The 15,021-nt window shown below is 38.7% G+C and overlaps 1 protein-coding gene and 1 long non-coding RNA gene across 3 annotated transcripts; both read right to left on the reverse strand.

Moving 5' to 3' along the window:
- Positions 1-2,067: 2,067 nt before the first annotated feature.
- Positions 2,068-12,249, reverse strand: LOC127424956 (adenylate kinase 2, mitochondrial). Of its 2 annotated transcripts, XM_051670536.1 has the most exons (7): positions 12,063-12,249; positions 11,552-11,677; positions 10,652-10,762; positions 10,251-10,345; positions 3,284-3,356; positions 2,917-3,112; positions 2,068-2,264 (listed from the first exon to the last, which is right to left on the reverse strand). In XM_051670536.1, the coding sequence occupies exons 1-7, from the start codon at positions 12,159-12,161 to the stop codon at positions 2,257-2,259; spliced, it is 708 nt and encodes a 235-aa protein (XP_051526496.1). In that variant the 5' UTR covers positions 12,162-12,249; the 3' UTR covers positions 2,068-2,256. The 2 variants fall into 2 exon arrangements, with proteins under 2 accessions (XP_051526496.1, XP_051526495.1); XM_051670535.1 differs by lacking the exon at positions 2,068-2,264 and having other exon boundaries at positions 2,876-3,112.
- LOC127424957 (uncharacterized) lies at positions 3,364-10,244 on the reverse strand. The gene is made up of 3 exons (XR_007894546.1): positions 8,838-10,244; positions 8,088-8,382; positions 3,364-7,637 (listed from the first exon to the last, which is right to left on the reverse strand). It is a non-coding gene; the product is annotated as an uncharacterized LOC127424957 (long non-coding RNA).
- Positions 12,250-15,021: the final 2,772 nt, after the last annotated feature.

The raw sequence follows: 15,021 nt of genomic DNA on the forward strand, positions 1-15,021 counted from the left end.
TCCACTTTTTCGTTTCCTTGAACCCCCACATGTGCTGGTACCCATAAAAAATGTAATAAGATTCCAATCTGCCTTAATCTAAACTGAACAATATTTCTGTCAAGGTATTATCTCTACATGTTTTAAATGTTTGAAGGCTTAAGAGTGATGCCATTGAGTCCGAACCTATAACAAACTTATCTGGTAACACTTCCTCAACCCAACCAAGTGCCATTTGAACAGCAACCAACTCTGCAGTGTACACTGAGGTCCCATCCGTTAACCTCACAAAGTTTTGGATTTTTAAACTCTGGTACAGAATAGGCTGCACCTGTTCGTCCAGTGTCAGGGTTTCTTGAGCCATCAGTTTACACTGGAAGAAATGCATAATGGGTAGTTCTAATATGTTCCGATGTTATAGATCTGATATTATTTCCACTCTCTCCTTTTTGAATGTATTTATGTAATTTAAAGTCAACTTTAGGTTCACTGAATAACCTCAGGGGCATTTGGGATATTGTAACAGTTGGTCCAAATATTCTAGAATCTAATGACATTTCTTCTGTCTACTCTTTAGCTTTCCATGGAAATCCTGATCCTCTTGAATTTGTTCCCCAACTCTCTTCTAATACTTTACTTGCCAGATGTTCTTTCTTATGACCCTGTAAATTTAACCAATATGCCATAGATAATTTTTGACGTCGTATATTTAAAGGGATTTCTGACAGCTCTACCTGCATTGCTGCTACTGGTGTTGTTTTAATGGCTCCTGTAATACATCTTAATGCTCTGGCTTATATAATATCCAGTTTCTTGAGCAAAGAATGTGATGCAGTCCCATACACAATGCATTCATAATCTAATACAGAGTGAAGAAGTGCATAGTATATATTCAGCAACGACTGTCTGTCCTGCTACACATCTCAACAGGTTCAGCACTTTATTACACTTTTCTATATATATTCAATATTAATTTTCCACATTAGTTTACTAACCCTAAATATTTGAACTATCATTCTTTCCACTGTTTGTCTATACATATACAACTGTATATTTTGTCCTATTTGTTTCCTGGTGAAGAACTGACATGACTTTAAAGCCCCATTCTAATGACCGTCGTTCCACACTCCCTAATGCTTGCTGAATTTTCTGAATAATGAATGTAACATTTCTTCCTCTTTTCCACTTCGTTCCATCATCTGTGTATAATGCTGTACTGTTGTCTGGATTTACTTCTTCAAATATATCATTTATCATAATATTAAATAAAATAGGGCAGATAACACTTCCTTGAGATGTTCCATTTTCCACATTAACCATGTGTGATAGTGTATCACCCACCTTCACTTGAACTGAATGTCCAAAAAAACTCAAAACCCAATTGTACAGCCTTCCCCCTATTCCTGTCTTCAGCAACTTTAATAATAACCCTTCTTTCCACATCATATCATAGGCTTTTTCAATATCAAAATATACTTCCACCAGTACCTCTTTCATGGCTAGTGACTTACAAGTGCATCCAGAGAAGAGCGACCAGGGTGAAAACCAAACTGTTATACAATATAATAAAATATTGCTTTCTACAATATAATAAAACCTATTTTTAATCATTCTTTCCATCACTTTACAGAGGTTAGATGTAAGGGTAATAGGTCTATAGTTGCCTGCAACTGATGGTTCTTTTGCGTGTCACATTGCCAGGAAATAGAAGTAACTGCTGTTTAATAAGACGTGCCTTACAAACGTATATTCAAATCATATTGCATATCAATAGAGTTTAATGACAAACACGGAAAGTAATTTGAATAAGGATGTTTTAAATGTAAGGAAAAAAAGAGGTAGACAGCTCTGGACAAACCTCTTACGAAAAGACATTTGTATACATTTAGTATACTAAAATGAACCTTACATTCATCTTTTAAGATTACTGAAATACTTAAACTGAATTAGGGGGTAAAAAAACAAAAACAAAGAACAATTTCCTAAATTGGGAATTCCGCAAAGTGTTGCAATAAATAAAATAATATCCTCACATGCCACAACTGTACACCAGTGAGTAATACAAAGAAACAACACCTTGATTCAAGGTAGTAGAAAATAGTCTCTTTATGTTTATTTGAGGTAAAGTATAATCAAGTCTTGATCAAGTGTGACGTGCGTTTCAGTCAAATCTGTTCATTACAAAACATTCACTACATGGAATGTTAAATTAACCTCAGAGACTGCCAACTTCCACTTTCCCCATCCCTTAATTTCTCATCTGGATCAAACTGGATTTCATACAGCTGTGGGAGAAAAAAAAAAAAAGGCCACAAGTAAATAAACGATTCGACTCAGGACATAGATTCATAAAAATAACTATAATAAAAGTTACTGATAAAAATGCTTCATTTCATTCAGCAATTATCCAGTTTATAAGCCAAAGTAAATTTAGTTATCATTAAACATTCACACGACCTCTACTGGTTAACATGCATTACTACAAAAAATTTTTTTTTTAAATAACACCGGCATCTGTATTCTTTAGAACATTTGTGTAAATAGGCTAAAATCTAACCAGCACCAGCAGTAGTGCAAATAATAATCATACCCTTTTATAAGTGTATGGTAAGAGCCAAAAGTGCTACAGCACTTGTATCCATTATATGGAGACATTTAACCAAACGACTTCAGTCACAATTTGTATGTTGATCTATACAGACATCACATTTAGTATCGTTACTACAATCACAGTTTCCTGATATGCTACACTCAATATTTAAGATGCCATTTAAGGAGCTCAGTTACCCATGGCACAATAGGTACCAGAGGAATCAAAATCAATTTTAATGAAAAAAACCGTGTCATAATGCAAATTAGGTTTTTATGGAGCCCTTAAGAGAAATAGTGAAAGAAGGGATGCAGAGATGTTTTAGATAAAATAGACAAGATCTTTACAGGAAGCAGCAGAGAAGGCAGCGAGGATGGAGGCAAAGACAAGTTCAGGGGACTGAGAAGCATCGACTGCAGTATGCAAGCCACGGGCACTGTAGTACTGGACTAGAGGGGCCGTCTGCTTGTGGTAGGACTCTAGTCGAGTGCGCAATGCCGTCTCGTTGTCATCACTACGCCGCATAAGAGGCTCCCCGGTCACCTATGGATAAAGGTATGGATCAGACCAAAACTTTAATAACAATGCACTTGCATGTCATGAAATTAACATAAGAAATAAACAGATTTAGATAAACTAATGTACTTTGGGGATGCTCCCCAGACATAAATCAGGTGCAACACTGGATTTTAGGTTGTTGCTTTTTTTTCTTACATCGTCCTTCATATGCTCCTTGGGAGGGTTGAACTCTTCGTGGTAAGATCGGCCACTAGGCTGGTGAATGAGCCTGAGGAACAATGGATCAGATTTCACTTAAACAAGAGTGTCAACTTCATGTTTAACAATTCTCACAAGGAAGGAAGGAGATGGTGGGAAAAATCCCTCTTTAAACAGAATTTGGAGTCCAAGATTTGTTTAACACTTCCTTTTTCAGTAAACATTTGCAATCAAAATTGCCTGAAGACAATATTCCTGCCATTCCCCCATAATATACAGTATTTTAGGGCTGAGAAATTTAAATTTATTTTCTGCGATTAATAGTTGACTGTTTAATGGGTTAAAACATTAACGCAATTAATGCAGTATCCATTTTTTTTCCCCCCACTTCACTAATGTTTTTCCCCAATTTGTGTGGCTAAAATTGCCATATATAAATTTCCATTAGGTACACGTTCGACTTGACTGCACATCCCAACACAGAAACTAAATGGGTGCAGCAGTGCATGCTTATTCATTACGCGCAACTAATTCCCGGACATAATAAACACGGAAGCGGATTTACTGTACAGAGAAAGGAGACTTTACCCGCAAGTGGTGAGACAAGTGTGGGAGAGATACTGGCAAGCTGCCATCTCTCTTCACATTGCCCAAAAACACTCACAGTCATCTGAACCAGTATCAAAAGCAAAACCTCGCAAGAGACAAAAATGTTCGTGATAGAGCAGCCAGAAAAAAATAATAGTTTTGAGATTTTAAACTTTAACAAATTAATCTCCAGCATTTAATTTGGTTTATATATGTATGTATAGTGTCACTTGATCCGTCTAAGTTTTGCCAACATACCGTTTGTTTCAAGGACATGAAAGTAAATAAATCAAGTTTTCGGAAGCACATGTGACAAATTATTTTATATGTACGGTCTGTTAACAAACTTTTAAAAGAGGAAGTTCTATGCACATTCTTACACGCAGTCCAGTTAAGACAAGTAATGTCTTTACTTAAACGACCATCTGTCACGTTCCGTGTGGTAAAGGTATCAGGTTTAACTAAATCTCTAATATTGTTCAATCTATAATGGGAAAAGAGCAGAGGATCAAAAAATAATGTAGCGCATATATTATCGAGTGATCGTGTATGCCAATGCTTTATGTTCTTAATTTCTTGACTATACGCTGAATATGTAGTAGTACACACAACAGAAAAAGGTTTGTCCTTCTTAGTGCGTAATGCATCCCATACACTGACTATCAGTTGCATCAAGACACTTCTTTGAATATCCCCTTAAACATAATTGCTTGTACAACTTTGTATTCCAAATCGGATTCTAAAGTGCAGATATGCTTCAGCCGAAGAAATTGTGTGTATGGTAACCCCTTCTTAAGATAATGCGCACTCGATGCATGTAAAACACTATTTTTATCCATGGGTTTAGTATATAAAGTAGTCCAAAGAGTACCAGATTCAAATATGACTTTTGTATCAAGAAACGAAAACGAGTGGGTGTCAATCTCTGCATTAAATCTAATTGAGTCAACAATAAAAATAAAAAAAAAAAACATTCCTTGGACCCTTAAAAATGCAAAAAAAAAAACATCCACATATCTTTTCCACATGATTATATGGTGTGAGAACAGGTTATTATTCCAAATATCTCTCTCCTCTTGGTATCCCATGAATAACCACGCATAATCAGGCGAAAACAGAAACAGTGGGGCTGTACTGAAATTCCTTTTTATATCAATGTACAAAAAGTACTTTTCTTTATATCAATGGGAAATAATGTATATCTAATACTAAAATGTAATATGTTATTATTTATAGATACAAGCAATGCTTCTAGGAATGTATACAACTACGTGTCTTGACGTTTGAACCAGTTACATGCTTAATATTAGAATGTTTACGGTAACGGCTTGTACTAGAAATGATTGCAGGTGTGCGCTTATAGGTATTTAGCACTGATGAAGGGGTAAACCAGAAAATGTTTTGCTGCTGCACTTGGCACTTTTTTTGCTCTGTTGGGGCTACTGTATAAATAAATTGATGTGAGATTTAGCCCATTTTTGAGTGCGGACTCATTCCTTTCGTTTGCACATTTTTGGACCTACGCACCTGGATAATTGGATTACATCTTCGTATACTTGGACTGGTGTTTGATGCAAGGTGGCAAACAATGTTGCGCATTTAAATAGTCATCATTTCTTTTTAATTATCTAATTTATTGCAAGTTCTTTGAGACATACACTGATGACCCAAAACATTATGAAGACCTGCCTAATATGCTGTTGGTCCTCCGTGTGCCGCCAAAACAGCACTGACCCACAGAGACATGGACTCCACAAGACTCCTGAAGGTGTCCTGTGGTATCTGGCTCCAAGACATTAGCAGCAGATCCTTCAAGTCCTGCAAGTTGCGAGGGAGCCGCTGCGGATCGGACTTGTTGGTCCAGCACATCCTACAGATGCTCAATCGGATTGAGATCTGGGGAATTAGGAGGCCAGGGCAACACCTTGAACTCTTCATAGTGTTCCTTAAACCATTCCCGAACAATGTGTGCAGTGTGGCAGGGCACATTATCCTACTGAAAGAGGCCACTGCCACCAAGGAATACCATTACCATGAAGGGGTGTACCTGGTCTGCAACGATGTTTAGGTAGGTGGCATGTGTCAAATTGATGTCCACATGAATCGCCGGACCCAGGGTTTCCAGCAGAACATTGCCCAGAGCATCACACTCCCTCCACTGGCTTGTCATCTTCCCACAGTGCATCCTGGTGCCATCACTTCCCCAGGTAAATGGCACATACGTACACAGACGTCCACGTGATGCGAAAGAAAATGGGACTTATTGGACCGTCTTCCACTGCTCCAAGGTCCACTTCCAATGCTCGCGTCCCCATTGTAGGCGCTTTCAACGGTGGACAGAGATCATCATGGGCACTCTGACCGGTCTGCGGCTACGCACCCCATACGCAACAGGGTGCGATGTAACATTCCTCCAGTAACCATTATTAAAACTTTGTGACATGCCACAGCAGACCTTCTGTTTGGACCAGACGGGATAGCCTTTGTTGCCCTCGTGCATCAATGATCCATGGGCGCCCAACACCCTGTCGCCTGTTTGTCCCTCCTTGGACCACTGTTGGTAGGTACTCATCACTGCTGACTGGGAGCACCCCACAAGCCTTACCATTTCAGAGATGCTCTGACCAAGCTTCAAGAGACTTTCTTACCAGTTCCGAGTATCAACAATTAGTTCCTGAAACCTGCGCAGCAATCTACCAGGTATTAAAAGAGAAATACCTGAATGTGTGTGTGTTATATTGGTTTTCTTTTTTTGATACTTTGAAGTTTATAGTGCAGTTTGTAGGCATTTGGACCGCAACACATGGCCACATGACTACAAGTTATCAAGGGTCTGACATGCGAAATTAGCTGACATATGAAACTAGCCTTCATGTGTTTTATATTTTATTTTCTTGTTTTTCAGTGCCCAGCCACAGTGGAAGAGTGGCAGCAAGTAGCCGATGGATTCCAGGCTCCGTGAAACTTCCCAAACTGCCTGGGTGCTCTGGATGGAAAACACGTCAACATTCTTCAACTACAAGCATACATTTTCCATAGTTCTAATGGCACTGGTTGACATCAGTTACAGATTCCTGTACGTAGATGTTGGTTGCAATGGGCGGATTTCAGATGGCAGAGTGTTTGGTGGATGCTCACTGCAGGATGCCCTGGTGAATAGAACATCCAACATCCCTGCCCTTGAACCACTTCCTGCATCTGACCAGCTGGCTCCTTGTTGCATTGTGGCAGATGAGGCATTTCCCTTGGAGCACCTCACGAAGCCATAGCCAAACCGCAGGCTACATGTAGAGCAACGCATCTTCAATAACAGGCTGATGCACGCTCTGAGGGTGGTAGAAAATGCTTTTGGCATCCTAGCGAACCGTTTGAGTCTAACCACCATTAACATTCAAGACACTACCAAAGTGGAGGACACTGTTTTGGCTTGCTGTGCTCTGCACAACTTCCTGTGGACCGAGTGCTGCGAGCTATACATTGCGGGAATCGACCAGAAAGGACTGGATCATGACACTGTCCCAGGAAGATGGAGACAAGACCCTAACCTACGGCAGGCCTCCTTGCCACACACAACCAATGCTACAACACGAGCCAAGCAGCACAGGGATGATCTATGCCATTAATTTAATTCTGACATTGGTGCGGCGCCTTTTCAGTGGTGCAGAATATAGGAAGTGTGTACATGTATGCAAAGGAAATCTGTAAAATACTGACAAACTTGGTTTCCAGAAGTTGGCCTTGGTTTCAGTTCTATGGCTGTTATCTGAAATTGCAAAATAAGGTTTTGTATTATACTATTTTGTGTTCACTCTTGACAAAGATGTGCGAGTGCAAGTACCCTTTACCAAAAGTCAGTGTTTTATTATCAAATGTGCAGTTCAATGGGCAATTAAATTATTATAAGGCACAGATATAAAGATGTAGATGTAAAAACAAAATGTAGGTAGTAAAAATATAAGTGTGCATGAATTATTTACATTTACATACATCTGTTACACCTAGTCCTTTGTTGCCACATGTAACATTACAGATGTGTAAACTGTCTGTCAGAAGTTTCTAATGCCAGGCACTGGCCCACTGTATACTTTAAGATGGAGTTGTCCACCTCGTGCTGGAAATGTGGCAGTAAATGTGGGGTCAACTTCCGCATTCTATGCTCAATGTTTTGCAGTAGGCAGAGATGGCATCATTGTGGCCTTCCTGAGAAGCTAACCTTTCCAGGGTTTCACTCATGGTGTGCATCAAGTATGTCGATTCCTCACTGGCAGACTCATCTAGCATCTTTCTGCGCTTCACCCGTGACCTCGGAGTGCTTGACTGGCTGGAGGTGCTTGGCAAAGGCTCCTCTCTGATGGCTGTGGACTCTTCTCCACTGATGGTGGATTCTGCTAGGGGAGTGCTGGGCCTTGGCTCAGCCTCAAAGAAGCTGGGCTCTTCAGGGGTACTGTCCAGGTGTCACTGCTGGTGCCATCTGAGGGTGAATGGGAATCATCAGCAGCCGAAGGTTCCTTCAAATAAAAATAAATTCAAAATGAGGGGGATTTAAAACCATGGATTCTTACAACTGTTCACCAAGCATTCATAACAATAACAGGGCATTGTGAAAACAATATCCTGAAAATTGGGCTCCATTTGGTTGGGGTGTGGTCAGGTGTCAAATGCCTGGTGTGAATAAGCTTCCCTCACAGTGTAGACAAATTGATATTATAATAGCTTTATACAGATGAACTTCATGGCACATTGTGGAAGATAATGGGAGAGTGAAACCAAGTTAACGTATGAAAGGCTACATGTGAAGAGGGGTAGAAACCCCCACCAGGACAATCAGTGGCCACTTCTTGCAAATTTCTATTTACATTTTTGTCATGTAGCAGATGTTTTTATCCAAAGCGACTTACAATAATAAATGAAAGCAGCAAGAAACAATTTTTTTTTTTTTACTCAAATAGAACAGTTAATTTACCCTGATAGTTAGGTTGGAAGTGGTCTTTTTGTGTGGGGCTCTAAAAACTGTAGCCGGCTCAGAATCCATTGCTGCCTGCCAGTCTTCTACGCTCCAAAATTCCTGAGGGTGCAAGTTTCTTGTACCGTATATACTGTGTTTGCAGAGAATCCCACCTCTTTCTGAGCTCTTTCTCTGAAAGAAAAGGTCATGTTTTGTAAGCATTGTGTTAGCATGTCAAATTCATGTCTATATGCAGTGCCAACAAAGGTTATTTTTGCTCTTGTTGAGACAGGACAGATTCAAGACGCTAGCATGTAACACAGCAACTGCCAGTTCCATAACCAAAACAAGCCTGGCTTATTTTGCTAAACAGAAAAATAAAACTATATTTACAGTGCACTAGCAAACAATAACAAACAATTATGAACTGTTTCTGCTAAAGAGCTCAATGGCCAAAAAGAAAATCTTACCTGATATAACAAGTTTGTTTTTGATCTCACGCCAGAGTTCTGCTTTCACCACTCAGTTGGCATAACGTTTTTCTGCAATGTCGTACAGAGCTGGCCTCTCCTCAGTCATGATGATCAGTTGGTCTTCAGTTTCTTCATTCCAGATGGCCATGTCATTATGAAAATATTTGCATATTGGAATGCTCAGACGAGATGAAGATGAAAAATGAGAAGAGCCTTTTGTGTGTGCCCCCTCTTGATTTCGTTGTTTGCTTGCTTTAGTCATTTCCGTTCTTCTTCTCGTGTACTGATTCGCTAAGCTGAACAGCCAATCAGACTGATCTGTCTAACCGATGGGCTCCGGCGTGATTCAACATGCTCAATTGGCCGAAAAGCCGACGACGGTGGTCCGACTAGTGCCAATGGTGCAGAATGCGCCACAAAAACTAGGCCGACAGACGCTCAACAACGGCGTGTCACAGCCTTTAGGATGATCAACGTTATTCGCTTTACTTGTAAGTGGTCATAATGTTTAGGGTCATCAGTGTATAGCAAATATATTTGCCATAAATATATTTATAATAATATTTTACATTTGAATGTAGCATGATTAATCGCAATTAACAGTATCTCCTACCTAATACATGCTTAGTGTTATTCTTGAATGGAGTGTCAAACTCTATTCAGCGCTTCCTATTTTTAATAAGATGAATTGAGACATTAGAATACTTGCCTATCAGTGGTGTGTGCTGCTAAAATTCTACAAGTGTACTACCTGTTTATTTGTTTTTAACACCATGCCAGCTTCTATGGCTATTTTCATGACAAAATCCAGGTTGAACATAGGTTAAAATACAAAATCAACTATGTTTAAGATTAATTTTTAATAAAAACAAACTGATTCTGGACTGACAGTGTCAAGGGTATCAGCAGAATAATACATTTTTCTGTGGACTAGAAATGGTCCCATGAACCCTCATACCTCCCACAGATCCTGCGTACTAGTAGAGAGTCATCAACAGAGAATTCAACAACAGAGTCCAATTTTTCACTACGCATCTCCAGGAGGCCATCCAACTACAAATGGGAAACGGAGAGCAGCCACAGGTTTGACATGCTGATACACTTCTATATGCAGGGTTGATTTTCATGTGCAGTTATGCAGTAAACATGTGGCCAATTAACATGCATACATACTGGACAGAGCAGAGCTACAATCTCATAAACTCAGTCTGTTAGTGTGGTATGATTTTAGTTTAACTAAAGCATTTACATGATAAATTATTGTTTTAGTCCAACTAAACTCGAACTTTAAGTCCTTGTAAATGAAAACGTACTGACTGATTTTGAGTTGAGGGAAAATTAAACAGATGAAGTCCTCACCATTTCTGCCTGCTTGACAGTACGTGGGAAACCATCCAGAAGGAATCCATTCTTGCAGGCAGGTGTGTCCAGGTTGTTGTCTATAAGCTCCACCACCATTTCATCACTCACCTAAAGGTCAGGAGATGATTAGGGTTATAGGTCTTTATCCCTCCAAACACGGTCAAGTCCAATCTATTGATTCTAGCACTAAAAAAAACAGTATCCTGATTGAAGGGATAGTTCACCCAAAAATGAAAATTTACTCACCCTCATGCCATCCCAGATGTGAATGACTTTCTTCTGCTGAACACAAAGAATATTTCAGCTCTGTAGGTCCATACAATGCAAGTGAATGGTGGCCAGAACTTTGAAGGTTCAAAAAGCAAATAAAGACAGCATGAAAGTAATCCATAAGACTCCAGTGGTTTAATCTATATCTCCTGAAGCAATTTGATAAGTGTGGGCGAGAAACAGGTCAATATTTAAGTCCTTTTTTAACTATAAATTCTCCTGCCTATCCAGTAGGTGGCAATATGCATGAAGAATGTGATTCACCAAAAACAAAAGAAGATAGTGAAATTGAGATCGATAGTAAAAAGGGACTTTAATATTGATCTGTTTCTCACCCACACTTATCAAATTGCTTCATAAGATATAGATTAAACACTGGAGTCTTATGGATTACTTTTATGCTGCCTTTATTTGCTTTTTGGACATTCAAAGTTCTGGCCACCATTCACTTGCATTGTGAGGAACTACAGAGCAGAAATATTCTTCTAAAAAAATCTCTGAGTTTAGCAGAAGACAGAAAAACATGAATGGCATGAAGGTCAGTAAATTATAAGACAATTTTCATTTTTGGGTGAACTATACCTTTAAGGGTCAGTATACACTAGACTAGATATGGATCCATTTTACCAGTTTGCCAGCATCCATGGTTTCCTTCAGACGCTGGCCGAGCTCTGAGCCAGATGCCACCATGGCCCTCAGCATGTCTCCAGTGGCTAAGTGACACACACAGTATTTCTCTGCCAGCCTGGGTGCCTGTGGAGGCCAAAAAATAATAAAAAAAAGACAAATTAAGGAATCTAGAAACAATACACACCAATTGTCAACATTAAAACCCTAACAAAAGTTGAAGGAAAGCAAAATATTTTATCAACTAACAATGTTAAGGAAGAATATGAATATAATCTGTATACTTCATCCAAGTTGTACTTGTTCTGATAAAATAAATGCTCAGGGCAACATGATGGCACACGTGTAACATTTATCGAAGGTTCAAAGGGTATAATGAGTTAAATTTGGTTGAGTTAAACTATCTTTCCCTGCGGCTGCAGGGCAGGACAGAACAGAACAGAACAGGACAGAACAGAACAGAACAGGACAGAACAGAATGAACCACGCGGCCATTCACACCGACTCTCACCTGCGTCCCTTTTCCCGCACCTGGTGGACCGAGCAGAATGGCTCGAATGCCTTCACGTACACTGGAGACCTTATCATCCGTTTGCGTGCTAGGGGCCATAGTAACAACTTGTAAACGAACTAAAGACACTTCTCTCTATAACACTCTTCGAGCCCACAAACTTACTCCGCCGAGAAAGGAAGTGTTAACGCCTCCGTGTACTAAGTATGGGATCAAAGCCCCGCCTTTTCGCACCAGGCGAGCCATTTGATTGGCCAACGACACGTCGTTTATTCACTACTCAAGCTCATTGGATGGAATAGAATGTTTCAGAATCATCTTATATCCGGAATTTGGAATGAAATGCCACATCGAACATCAAGGAGATTTGAAAGTTTAGATAAGATAAACAACATATTTGTTAATATATCTTATCAAACTGTACAAAGGCTATCCTTTCGATTTTGGTCTTCCGACTTGATGACTAAATTATGATTAACCACAGACATCGTTTTAGATGTACTAAATCACTTTATTCATTTTTTTTTTTTTTTAAATGACACTGTGTAACAAATTTTATTTGATTTTTTTTGGTTCCTGAGTAGTGTTATTTCCTAATTGCTTATGCCTCAAAAGTATAGAAAATGGCTATTATTCCCCACAAACTTTGCTTTTATGACCAGGACAGTGATATTTTGAAATGTACCTATTTCCAGTGAGAAAACGGGCAAATTTGTGTCTTTTCTTTCAGATAAAGTCAGAAAAAAACAACATATGAATCCAAATGAACATGTATTTATACTAAAGTAATATTCAAAGCCGTGCTGGTCCATAATGGTAACAAGTACCCATCTCTTCCCCTGGCTCACTCTGTGCACCTCAGTGAGGATTACAACAGCATCAAGACCTTGCTGGACACCTTGAAGTATGATGAGTACGGCTGGGAGGTCATAGGAGACTTCAAAATGGTGGCATTCCTGATGAGTCTCCAAGGCGGTTTTACCAAGTTTCCCTGCTATCTTTGCCTTTGGGACAACAGGGACACCAAGGCGCACTACCACAGGTGGGACTGGACACAGCGGACCGAGTTCTCTGTGGGGAGGAACAATGTCAAGTGGGAGCCACTGGTGGACCCCCAGAATGTGCTGATGCCACCACTGCACATCAAATTGGGCCTTATGAATGTCAGAGCTCTAGATAAGGAGTTGGCAGCCTTCAAGTCTTCTTCCCTAAGCTGTCTGAGGCAAAGGTCAAAGCCGGTGTCTTCGTCAGACCACAGATAAAGAAGGATTTTGGATTCATATGTTGTTTTTTTCTGACTTTATGTGAATGAAAAGACACAAATTTGCCCATTTTCTCATTGGAAATAGGTAAATATCAAAATATCACTGTCACAAAAGCAAAGTATGTGGGGAATAATAGACATTTTCTATCCTTTTGAGGCATAAGCAATTAGGAAATAACACTTACTACCCAGAAACAAAAATTGTTACATAGTTGCTGATTTGTCGTTAAAAATAATGTTATTTTAAACCCAGTGGGATTATGTTGTTTAAAGATCAATGACATTTATGTATCTTCTCATATTTAAATAATACTATTAAAGTTCCCACCTTTACAGTAGTTTATTACTTGATTAGAAAAAAAAAAAAAAAAATCTCCTTCAGTTCCTTTCATTTATAACATTACTAACACAACATTATGATAGTATATGTTGCTTAACAGATCATTAATGTTAAGAGTTTTAAGTTCCATGGACACATTATTAGTAGTAATAAAACAAAATACCTTTTTGTTTTCTGTGCAGCAGAATATATTAATGAACAAGTGAGGCAGTTAAAGTGATTGTTCACCCAAAAATTATAATTCTCTTTTCATTAACTCAGCCTTATACCATCCCAGATGTGTATGACTTTCTTTCTTCTGCTGAACACAAGATTAAGAATATTTCAACTCTCTAGGTCCATACAATGAAAGTGAATGGTTGCCAGAACTTTGAAGGTAATAAAAGCATAAAAGTAATCCATACGACACCAGTGGTTTAATCAATGTCTTCAGGATAAACATGATAGGTGTGGGTGAAAAACAGATCATTACTTAAGTCCTTTTTTTTTTTTTTACTATAAATCTGTTTCTTACCCAGACCCATCATATTGCTTTAGAAGACATTGATTTAGCCACTAAGTTGTGTGGATAACTTTTATGCTACCTTTATGAGCTTTTTTTGGACCTTTAAAGTTCTGGCCACCATTCACTTGCATTGTATGAACCTACAGAGCTGAGATATTCTTCTAAAAACCTTCTTTTGTGTTCAGCAGAAGAAAGAAAGTCATATACATCTGGGATGGCATGAGAGTGAGTAAATGAGTTTACATTTTTGGGCAAACTAACCCTTTAAATCCAAATGTGCAAGCCAACATAAGATGGAACGGATGTAATCAGTCTTCACCTCCAAGATCAACATGCAGAAGCATGAAACTTGTTTTTTTGGTTTTAGTAATAGCTGGACGTATATATATATATATATATATAAACACACACACACAACAAACTGATAACTGATGGCAATCAAGTTGTCAAAAGTTTGGTTTATTTAAACTGTAGCTTTGCTGGATACATGGAAGCCACTTTGGAGTGTTTAAGAGAGGTAATAACAAAAACAGCCAACATATGCCATAACACTAAAGTGCCTTAAGATCTCAACAGCGATAGCGGCTGAATTTTGGTATTCTGTAACAAGGATATTAAATCTGTCCCAGTTAAGTTAATATATAAGTTTAGTGTGAAAAAGAAAAATGTAATGTGACTGACAAAACCCTTACAAAATTCAACAATCACATTTTGATACAGGTAGATATAAATGTAGGGCAAGTTATAATAATTTAAAAAGTTAATATTGTAACACACAATTAATCTAAAGCCATCTGGATCAAGTAATAAAATAATTTTGATGTTGTAGGCCATTTTCCTTTGCCATAGG

Source organism: Myxocyprinus asiaticus, chromosome 34 (genome assembly GCF_019703515.2).
Source record: "Myxocyprinus asiaticus isolate MX2 ecotype Aquarium Trade chromosome 34, UBuf_Myxa_2, whole genome shotgun sequence".
Lineage (NCBI taxonomy): Eukaryota > Metazoa > Chordata > Actinopteri > Cypriniformes > Catostomidae > Myxocyprinus > Myxocyprinus asiaticus.